The following is a 10,661-nucleotide window of genomic DNA, read 5'->3' as shown; positions in this document are numbered from 1 at the left end:
CCGGGCAACGCCGGAGGGGGAGCAGCGCCCCCCCGCGGGGCGGCGCCATGATGGCGGGCAGCGATAACAACCTGAAATGTTTTGGCTTTTTTTTGTATATATTTTTTTTTTTTAAAGAAAAGGACATGTAAATAAAGGGCACGTGGACCTGCCTAAGCCTTCTCCTCCCACCCAGGGTCAGGGTCGCTCCGCTTTCTGACGAGTCGAACTGCTTGTAATAAGGCAGAAACGCCAGCCGTGCCGCAGAGCATTATTTACAAACAAGAACATCCTCTTTGGGCACAGGTTTTGATCCAGCAAACTCAAATTTATTTTATTTTTTTTTATTATTATTATTATTTTTATTTTATTTTATTTTTTTACAAAAAATACATTTTAACAGGTAAATAAAAACCATTTCCATTAGTCCACTGTTCATCAAAGTGTAAATGTACATTGTAAATTTTCAATTTTTAATATACACGTGCTATATTTTGACAGTCACCTACAATAAACTCAACTACGGGATCTGATGAAACGTAATAAATAAAGAAATGGAAAACTACACACCAATAAATGGAAAATATAAACTTTTTAAAAGTCATACAAAGTTATATTACAGCCACCTCTTCAAAAATCAAACATTCGATTTATCCATTAAGAAGTACAAGAGAATCGCGTTATCCTTATTGGCATATGAGAACAGATAGCATCTTCAAATTGAAATGCTAACCATTACAAGAAACAGTTACAACTTAATTGGATCATGTTCCTTTTTAATCAGGACAGTTAGCAGTGCAAATGCCAAAATCGTTGGCTTGATAAAAAATACAATTCCTAGGTATTAAAACACTGGATGCAGTTTCATGATTTTTATTTTTTATTTTTTTAAAGCAAGAACCATTTCTCTTGATCACTTTTTGGATGATGAATAATAATACCAGATGTAGAAGCTAGATGTGCTGTCTTTGCCTCCTCTTCTCATTCATGATGACTGGGAAGGAAAAGCATCCAACAGGATGAGGAGAATACTGCCTCCACTGTAACAATGGCTTGTCTCAGCACCATTTCTTCCAGGAAGTTTTTGTGTGAGCATTAGAGCATTGAATTAGTGACTTAATAGCTGCTGTGAAACATTTTAGGAGGTTAAAGGAAAAAAAAAGTGTGACTCTAAAGGATGTCTAAACTTTAAGACAGCATAAAAAATTGTACTTGAACACTTTCAGCTTTAGCTTACTGTGTAGTTTAACACCACAGATAAGACAAGCCTCCTTTTCGAAGTATTTCTATTTCAACCAGATAATCAAGGATTTCATAGTCTGACCCATTTATACACAGCATGGCACATTGATAGGAAAGTAAGTTCTGGAAATGAGTCTCAGCACCCTCACATGCCAGCCTGAAAGACTCCAGGGCAGAATATATGCTTAATGCTACAGCAATTCCCCCCAACCCCACAAGATAACATATACAAGCATTTGTATACATCACAGAACCTCCATGTCAATCCTTTTCAGCACTGGGCTGCCCTGAAAAAAAGTCTTCAAGTCAAGAGGTAGCGTTACAACTGAGATCCTTCAGGAGTCCAACCCTAGCTTTCGATACATTCTCTCCCCTGGGCCACCTGAATCATTCCCATTCCGTCAGATGCCTCTGACTTGGAAAGAAGTGGGTAAGAGCTGCATGTTGAAAACCAACCACTTGAACCCATGTACTGGTACGTACTGGACTTGGGAACCAGCACTGTTGCATTCAGATGGGACCTACTGATGTTCAGATAGGAACTACAGACGGTAGAACCAAACATCACTCCCACTGCAGTCAAACACAGAAACAAACCCTAGGAAGCAACAATCGAGTAGCAAGGGCAGAACACACACAGGTATGTGGTCTCCAAGACTGAAAAGGCTGAAATATCCCATGGCTTTGTTTATGCTGGAAGATTATGTACACAATGTTCATAAGTGGCACCAAAAAATCCAAAAGGGAGTCGAAGATCACTCAGTTTCAGGATGAGACCCTTAAGGAATTTTTTCCTCTTTTAGTAGTAAAACACAGATATTGCCAATATGAGCAAAAATGTTATATATATTAGTCACATTTCTAGAACATTAATGCAACATACAACATTTTTGATAGTAATGAAAATACTGTAGCTTACAATAACATCTCCGAGGTTTGTTCTGAGAAGGAAATCAAGGAAGGCTCCTTTTCCATTTTTAATATATTCCACTGCTTCAATTTCAGAAGAGGAAAAAATTACAAGTATCAATGCTTATATAAGACCAAAAGTCAACCAAAACTTTTGTAGAAAAGTATTAAGATTCCTAATCATAAAAATATTTGCAAATTTAATTACAAATACATTTTAAAAGCAAAATCCTTAATTAAGTACATTGGGGTTGGTCAATATTGACAGTGCTCCTTTAAGAGGAAGTTAAGATAACCCCCACTGTATCTGTGGGAACATTTAAATGCATAGAGTATATACACTTATCGATCAAACTATGTCAAATATATAAAGTGAAGAAGCAGTATTTACACTTTTGAGCCTATACAAAGGTTATAATGGAAGAACAAATAAGAGACTGCTAAAATCTTAAGATATTAAGTACTACTGATTTCATGCATTTGTTCTACAACTTGTCCTAAAATTTCATCTACCACATCAATATCATAATTTACTTGCTGCAAGTCTAGATCAGGCATGATCGTAGCCAAAAGCTGTCCAACATTCACTCGAAGGGAGCGTAGTTTCAGGCTGTGAAGAAATAATTTGATATGTTTAGATATAGACGAAGTTTCATGTTAAAATACACACAACTTTAATTAATAAAGCTGGACTAATATTCAATAATGCAAAGGCTCTGTGCATGACTTCCGTAAACCAAAAGGAAACTGAAACTGCAACAAGATAGTTTCGAGATCTACTGATTTTTCAAAGCTGATTCTCGAGTTTTTAATTTTGAAGGTGTACATTTCCTTAGCATCAAAGGAATACTAAGAATTCTGCCTTTCTGAAAATAAGTTTAATACTTCCATTTATGTTAGCAAATAAGCACTTGCACAATCCTCTACCCATAATACCTCTTTATTTCTCAAAACAGTATTAAAAAACCACAGTATTTTTATACATCCTACCACCAAGGGGAACAAAAGAAGAGAAAAAGACAAGAAAAAAAGAGAAGGCAAGAAAGAGTAGCTTGTCCAAAGGCTTGAAATTATAAAGAGGAATTAAGGTAGGAGTTACAGTACAGAGAAAATACTATTCCTCCTCTTTTTGCTTTCTTTCATGGTTCAACTGCTCTACCGTCTTCCTGCTTCAATATCATCCATTCCTTCTCTTGAGAATTTCTTTCTACCATCATTTCCGTTATTATTTCCAGTAGCCAGTCTTCATAGTGCCAACAAATCCCAATAGTACTTTTAACTTCCACCGCAAACGATGCATGTATTTGTTAATTCTTCCAGTCAGATGCAGTAAGCAGAAAATGAAATGCTGGCAGGTGAAGGGGAAACTGAACCCCAGAAAAACTTGGATTGAAAGGGCTCTCTAGAGGTCATCCAGTCCCTTCCCTCTACTCCCTTCAACACGTATTGAAAGAAGGGGTAACTCAAATCAAGTTGCTTTGGACCTTCTTGTGTTTGGAAAAATCTCCAGAGACGGAGATTCCACAGCTTCCCTGGGTCCCTTTTCCAGAGTTTGACTGCCCTCACTGTGTATATAAGAAAAAAAAGTTTATAAGAAAAAAAAAAAAGTTTAAACAATCTTTTCTTGCAGCTTGTTTCTGTTGCCTCTCATCCCATTCCTGTGCTCGCCAGAAGCCAGGCTTCATCTTTTCTAGACCCACAGCCAGCTGCAGAAGAAAGCACTGAGATACCAGATCTCAAGGCAGCTTTTTCTTCCTAAGGCTATTTCCCTCAGCATCCCCCTATACATCAGACTCTCCAAGCCCCTAATCATCTTGGTGGCCCTCCAGTGGCCAGTGTCTTTCATACACCAGGGAACCCAAACACTCCCTGTCTGATCTCACAGTGCCCAGCAGAGGGCAAGAATCACTTCCCTCAACCTGCTGGCTGAACTCTTGCCAACAGAGCCCAGCAGGCACCGGGCCCTCCCACCACAAGAGCGCACTGTTGACTCACACTCAAACCTCTAATCCCCCACCGCCGGCCCAGGAAGAGCCTCCAGCTCGTTCAACTGCATGGGTTGATCCCAATGCAGCTGAAAAACGTCACTGTTGCTTTGCTGAACTGCTGTGAGGTTTCTTTCAGCCCATTTCTCCAACTTGTTGAGGTCCCTCAACAACATGCCTACCTTCCAGAGTATCGGTGGTCTCCCTCCAGTCTGGTGTCACTGAGAATTTACCAAAAGTTCATCTTGCTCTGTCACCTAGGCCATTAATGAAGGCATTAACAATGATTGGCCTCGATATTGACCCCCAAACCTATCAAACTGGCCAGTTTTACCTCCTAGTCTACCTATCCAAATCATAACTCATGAATTTTGGTTATAAAATTATGGCAGCCCACATGGAAGGCTTTCCTAAAATGAAGGCCCACTTTCCCCTTATCCACAGAGCCAGTCATCTCATTGTAGGAGGTAATCAGGCTGGAGAGGCACTGTTTGCCCTGAGTAAATCCACGATGGCTGTTTCTAATCACCTGGACTATTGTGTGGCTACATGTGGCATCCAGGCAGATATGCACGGTCTTCATGGGGACTGAGGTTACTCCGACCAGTCCGTAATTCAGATCCTCTTATCTGCCTGTCCTGAATATGGGCATGACAATTGCCTTTTTCCAGGCATCAGGAAGCTTAATTGACTGCCACAAGCTTCTGGAGACTTCATCACAAGGCCAACTCCATCAGTTGATCAGCTAGCTCCCTCTGATGCTTGTCACCTCGTTCCACAGACTTGCTTGCATATGTTGAATTTGCTTTGGTCCCATAATTCAGTCACCCTTTACTACAGGCAATGCTTCAATTAACAATTAGGCTCATGGACCTTGGGAGCCAGAGGACAGACCTCACCCGTGGAAACGAAGGTAAAGGAGGTAGTGAGTACCTCAGTACCTCCTTTACCTCTCAGGTACCTCTCATCCTTTGTCCACAAGGCCTCTGCCCCACAGAGCAGCAGGCCCATAATTTTCTGTTTTCCTGTTGCTGCTACTATGCTTACAGAAGCCCTTCTTGCTTGTCCTTCACAGACCTTACTAGTTTTAACTCCAGCTGAGCTCTGGCTTTCAATTCCATCTGACATGCTCAGGCAGTATGTCTATATTCCTGCTGGACTAATCATTCTTCCTTCCACCTTGTACGTGTGCTTCTTCTGGGTGTTTATTTCTGCTAATGGAGAGCAGCAAAATCTCGAAAGCATAAACTCTTGTTTAATGCCAAGATACACCCTGGACATGACCCAGTTCCATAGGACTGCTCTGCAGCAAGTTGCTATAATGGGAGGATAAATCAGTTCTGAAATTGAAAACAAACTCTTTCCAGCAGGGTACAGTTGATTCAAGAAAGAAAAATAGCATGCAAAAGTGAAGTTCATCTATACAGAATATGCTAATGATCACCCTCTTTCTTGCCTTCTTTCTCCTTCCCCTTGTTCTGTAAATTGTGTCTAGAAATTATCTTTTGTGTCTAGAAATTATCATACAACATTTTCAATATTTAAAGAAATGTCAGTAGGGAATTCTATTGTGCAATGGTCAATGCTGCTCAAATACCTAAATCAATAAAAAAAGTTACTTGATGAAGAGATGAAACATGAATGTTACTGAGCTGGGAGTCACAAAAAGCAGTAGAGAAGAATTCCAAGCACCAAGTTTTATTATATGATTATCAGACATGACCTTCAATCAAGGTCTTTCAGATACAATCAGCCAACCAAAATCTTGTTCGATATAGTCTAGAAAGAACAAAATTGATACCTTTCTCCATCAGAAAAATTTACAGTCTCTTCTACATTACTGGTTGTAGAATCATTTGCTCGTGCTACCGCTTGCGGAATTGAAGCTTTTAACTGTGCAATTTCTGCTTTGAGTTCTTCACATTGACAGGCAATTTTATTTTTTTCCACTTGTAGCGTTTCAATCTGGCAAGTAAATCAAAATAAGTAATTTTATACATCACATCCATTTGTGGTGGTTAAAATAAATATAACCAAAACAAACTACTTGTTGACTGCTTTTAATTAACTTTACAGGAAAATTTTATGATATGGCAAATTAGACAAACTGCTTTTGAGCAGCCAGCTGAACACACTGCACTCTAAACCTACTTTGTCAGACTTTCTCAGGTTTGCTTATTTCTATCAATGGAAGCAAAAAAACCATAGGATTCTAGACTATGTTAGCCCCTTTTAGGTGCCTTGATTAGTTAATAGACTGAATTTAACTAAGCAACGTTAGGTACTAGAACTGCTGTGAAACATCCCTTCAAGAAGACGGAAATTTACATTTTTAGTTATCATTTTGTAGCATATAACTGTTTTAACAAACATACCTCACTTTTGTAACTGTCTCTCTCAATGCTGCATTTGTCCAGTTGCCTGAAAACATCATCCAGCTGCACAGCAATTTCATCGACCTCGCTCTTACTTTCACCATCAGCACACTTGCTGCATTCAGTCTTTAAGTTCTGTAGAGTACTGCATTGTTCTTTTAGTTTTGCTATTTCTTCTAATGCCTGCTCATATAGCAAGCTTACTTCTGCCAAACTTCTTTCATGAACGTTTTCTTCTGCAGATGAAGAAATTGTCTCGGTTGACTGATGGCACATTTCTTTTTTCACATACTTATTATTCATTTCTAGTATCCTCTGTTCCAGTGTTTCTACCTGTTTGGTTAATACCTCACATTTGTTTTGGTACATTTCTTTTTCTTTGTTTACTAATTGCAGCTGATTTCTCAGTTCGTTTCCAAGATCTGCAGATGTCTCTGAACGATTATTTACATTGTGGTGCTTAATTTCCACTTCTGCACTGGGAATTGGAATTTCAGTCTCCTCTTCCACCTCTTCCTTTTTAACCACTAAATTTGGGACATCTGTCTGTGTTGCAGAGGTCAACTGTTCACTTTTTGAATCTGAAGCAGTCGCGCCGCAAGGTTCTGTGACATCACAGTTTTCTATCTGCTTCTCCTCCTGGTCCACATTAATACGTTCAGTTTTTACCACTAGAACATCAGAATCTGCAGAAGGCTTTGGAGTGCTGCTCTCCTCTAAAATAATAACATCATCATCATCATCATGGTTGTTGAATGTTCTGTCATTTAATCGAGGTGTTTTTAAAGACACGGGTGTGACACAGCCAGATGTCTTCCGTTTCAGACTGAGGAAGAAAATATTAAATTGATTATTGTGTTGTTCAAATACTGCAAAGTCATTTGTTTTAAACTATGTTTAGTGTTTCTATAAGCACAATTCAAAACTGCTACTCAATAGAAAGAGATGTCTCCCTGCAGCACATGTTAAGATCAGTAGTCACAATAAATACCTTTCCTGTAAAAACAATGGCTGACGTTCACACTAGGTTATTACTTTCATACATTATTTTAAGACAGACTCAACATTTAGGGGTAGAGAAGACTTGTAACAGAGGTTAAGTAAAACATACTGTAGAGTGAGCTTAACACAATACCTTTTCCTGAAGTGAGACAAATCACTAAGCAATTTTCCTTGCCAGTACACAATGTTTTTTTGCTGCTTTCATTTTTCTTCTGCATAAGGTTTCTAGATATCTTTAATTAACATGGTTCTTCCTATTGTACCAGAATTGACATACAAAGTTTGGCAGCTGTGACCCCAAGATGGGTCTATACCCAACATCATCACTTTTATTAAAGAAATTATTAGGGATAAATAGGAATCTATTTTGTATAGGTTCACTAACCTGTTGTCAGAATCAGAATGAGGTGAAGATACTGATCTATTTGAAACAAGCAGAGGTCTTTTGACAGAAGCATTTGATGTTTCTGGTAAAAGTGCTCTTGGAACAGCTTCCTTTCCACTCACAGCTGAGAATGTTTTAAAGTCTTTACTTGAGGAAACAGGTGTTTTTAAAAACATTTCATTATTGATCTATAAGATAATGTTAGTTAGGAATAGAACAAGTTATTATTAGTAGATTCTTCAGAATAGGTTTAAGTAGTTCTGTTAACTATCTGAAAACACTTAGAACTATGACATACATTTCTTCTGCGTACTGCACGGATACAGAAGTAATATATATATATTGCAATATATATCTCCATATAGCAATCTCCCTGACCCCTAGTTTAATATTTTGCAATAAGAAAGGTGAACTAGACTCCTTTTAAAAGCCTCAATTTTCTCAGCTTAATAATCACATATGCAAAGAACAAAGAACCCACAACTAGTTTCTCAGCTTAATAATCACATATGCAAAGAACAAAGAACCCACAACTAGTCTCTATTGATCTGTATTAACTATTGTTTCCTTTGTGTCTCTCCAATGCTGGTTTTAATTTTAGTTTTTTGTGCATGTCTTAAACATAGAAATATTAGAAAGCAGCAAAGGTTTTTTGTATCTTAATGACATTTTTTTGCTGGATTTCTCAGAGGACTCCAGCTGCACAGTCCTCCCGATGCACGGCTGCTTTCTGACAATAAATCTTTCTGATCTTACAACTCTTTCTATAGAAGAATAGAAATAGCTATTTTTAAGTACCATGTAGAATCCTGGGGAAGAGCTTTTTCCAAGCAGCTTTGTAGCTGTGTCTGAAGTCTGACCATCATACACAAAATATGGGATAGATGTTTCTATCATTTAAGTTGCTCATAATTAATTCAGTTTGTCCAAAATGAACAAACCGTTTTACTTTTAGAAATTACTTTTCTACTTGGATAAAACTAACTGCAGGAAAATGAATACAATGAAGTAGATGGATTAAAATAACACATGCAAAATCTCTTCTCCAGGAACTGAGTGACCTGAGGTTAACAGTTAAGAGAACAACCTAAATCTAACTTTGTAACTCAGAATCAAGTTTCCTATCTGCACACTCCCATTACTAAATCATTTTGAATTCCATTTGAATTTGAGTGCCTCCTTGCAACACAAGCTTTCAAAAATACAGCTACTACAAATTCTACACTTATCCCAGCCCCCCGATTTATTTTTTTAAAGAAAACCTTTGTTTTCATCTCCTTATCATATTTCTCTCTACAACAAATCCACTTCCAACAATCAGGTATCATGTCATAAAAATAGCTATCTGTGACTGACATCTTTTCTAGTACTATTTCCTGAGGCAGCTTTGACCCCTTCAAACCCTTTGTTCAGTACTGCATAGAACTCGGTGCATTTCCTATCATTGGACAGCAAAGATGGGGGATTTTTGGTTTACTAAGAGTGAATATAGCCTATATAACCATCAAAACAAAACAGGCTGTTCATCTGATCAGCTGACCACTAGTTAAGGCAGCATAAGTCAAAGCCTAGCCTACTGGATCAAACTGCAGAGTATTGTTGCCAGCAAGAATAACTCCGTTGCCAACGTCAGTTTCCTATTGACTTCAGGAGAGTTACCTGGTAGCCGTAGTCCAGCCGTTTCTTCAGTTTTTCTCTGTCTCTGCACAGGAGAAAGAAAAAAAAAAAAAAGGAGCTTAGATTCAAAGTGTTGATTCATTGTGAAACCATATTAATTTACATCTATGATTAAACACAATACACCTTATTTGGCTAGGTACATTTTTAACAAACACATTCTACTTTACTAAATGAAAATTTTCTGCATTATGAAATGCGTTCATTTGATTCATGTCAGTATGGAACAATGCTAGGGCCGCATGATGAAATATAACCTTCTATCTAAGAAAAACAGTGAGTAGCGTACATAGTTCTTGTATCATGCAAAGGAAGGGTCCAGCAATTTGTGTAAATAGAGGGTTTGAAGGGCGAACATTGAGACTTGGGTCTGGGAGATAAGAGAACCAAGGAGTTTTTAGGAAACTGCTGACTTTTGCATGGGACGCTGCGCGAGCCTTTGACATCCAGCAAAGAGATCACCAAATAAGGAGAAAGGGGGAGTTGAAGGATGACCGAAGGACAAAGCCTGGGAGGAAGACTACGAGCCTTCAGCATGAGCGATCCCCAGAGACTGATACGCATGCATCCAGGAGAGGGTTCGGATTCTGGGAACTAATTATAATAACCCTGCCTTTTCTAGGAGTAGTGATGAATATGTATTAGTCTAGGAGCATAAAAACCAGCCGCCTGATGTGACAAGCGTGCGTCCTGGTGGAGCAGAAATACCCGGCGCACCCAGCACTGTTTGCTTGCCTCTATTTGCTTAATAAATTGCAAACTTTAATTGGAATCCTATTTGGAACTCAATCATTTATCACATGCATGAACTTAGGAACTATTGCAGTTTAAATTTAGCTTAACTTCAAACAAGTTCTCTCTCGGATTAAGATTTATTTTTAAAAATTGTTTAAAACAATAAAAAAAGCCTTCGAGGATGCAAACCAGCAATTCATTAAAATTGCTTAAGTCATTTTTTTTTTCCATGTAACTTAGCTAAGAATCCTCTAATTCTTCAATAAATGCATTGAGGTATTCAGCAGGTTCAATGTGGGCCTTGAAAACAGTTTACCGAGATAAGGGCTCCTAACAGACATAAGGTACAGTTTCTCTCTAACATCCCAAACT

At 38.3% G+C, this 10,661-nt stretch overlaps 1 protein-coding gene and 1 long non-coding RNA gene across 2 annotated transcripts in view; both read right to left on the bottom strand.

Annotated features, from left to right (window-relative positions):
• Positions 1-286: 286 nt before the first annotated feature.
• The window catches only part of MORC3 (MORC family CW-type zinc finger 3), a 30,509-nt gene continuing 20,134 nt past the window's right edge, over positions 287-10,661 (bottom strand). Inside the window, exons 13-17 of the mRNA XM_035315745.1 lie at positions 9,537-9,579; positions 7,878-8,065; positions 6,491-7,316; positions 5,917-6,080; positions 287-2,740 (exon numbers count right to left, since the gene is read on the bottom strand). Coding sequence (XP_035171636.1) covers positions 2,587-2,740; positions 5,917-6,080; positions 6,491-7,316; positions 7,878-8,065; positions 9,537-9,579 — 1,375 coding nt within the window. The 3' untranslated portion in view covers positions 287-2,586. The remainder of the gene's footprint in view (positions 2,741-5,916; positions 6,081-6,490; positions 7,317-7,877; positions 8,066-9,536; positions 9,580-10,661) is intronic.
• LOC118160768 lies at positions 2,747-4,910 on the bottom strand. The gene is made up of 3 exons (XR_004747666.1): positions 4,899-4,910; positions 3,918-3,923; positions 2,747-3,299 (listed from the first exon to the last, which is right to left on the bottom strand). It is a non-coding gene; the product is annotated as an uncharacterized LOC118160768 (long non-coding RNA).

The sequence above is a fragment of the Oxyura jamaicensis genome, chromosome 1, assembly GCF_011077185.1.
Source record: "Oxyura jamaicensis isolate SHBP4307 breed ruddy duck chromosome 1, BPBGC_Ojam_1.0, whole genome shotgun sequence".
Taxonomy (NCBI): domain Eukaryota; kingdom Metazoa; phylum Chordata; class Aves; order Anseriformes; family Anatidae; genus Oxyura; species Oxyura jamaicensis.
The sequence above is the reverse complement of the archived record's forward strand: the minus strand, read 5'-3'. Positions and strand labels throughout refer to the sequence as shown.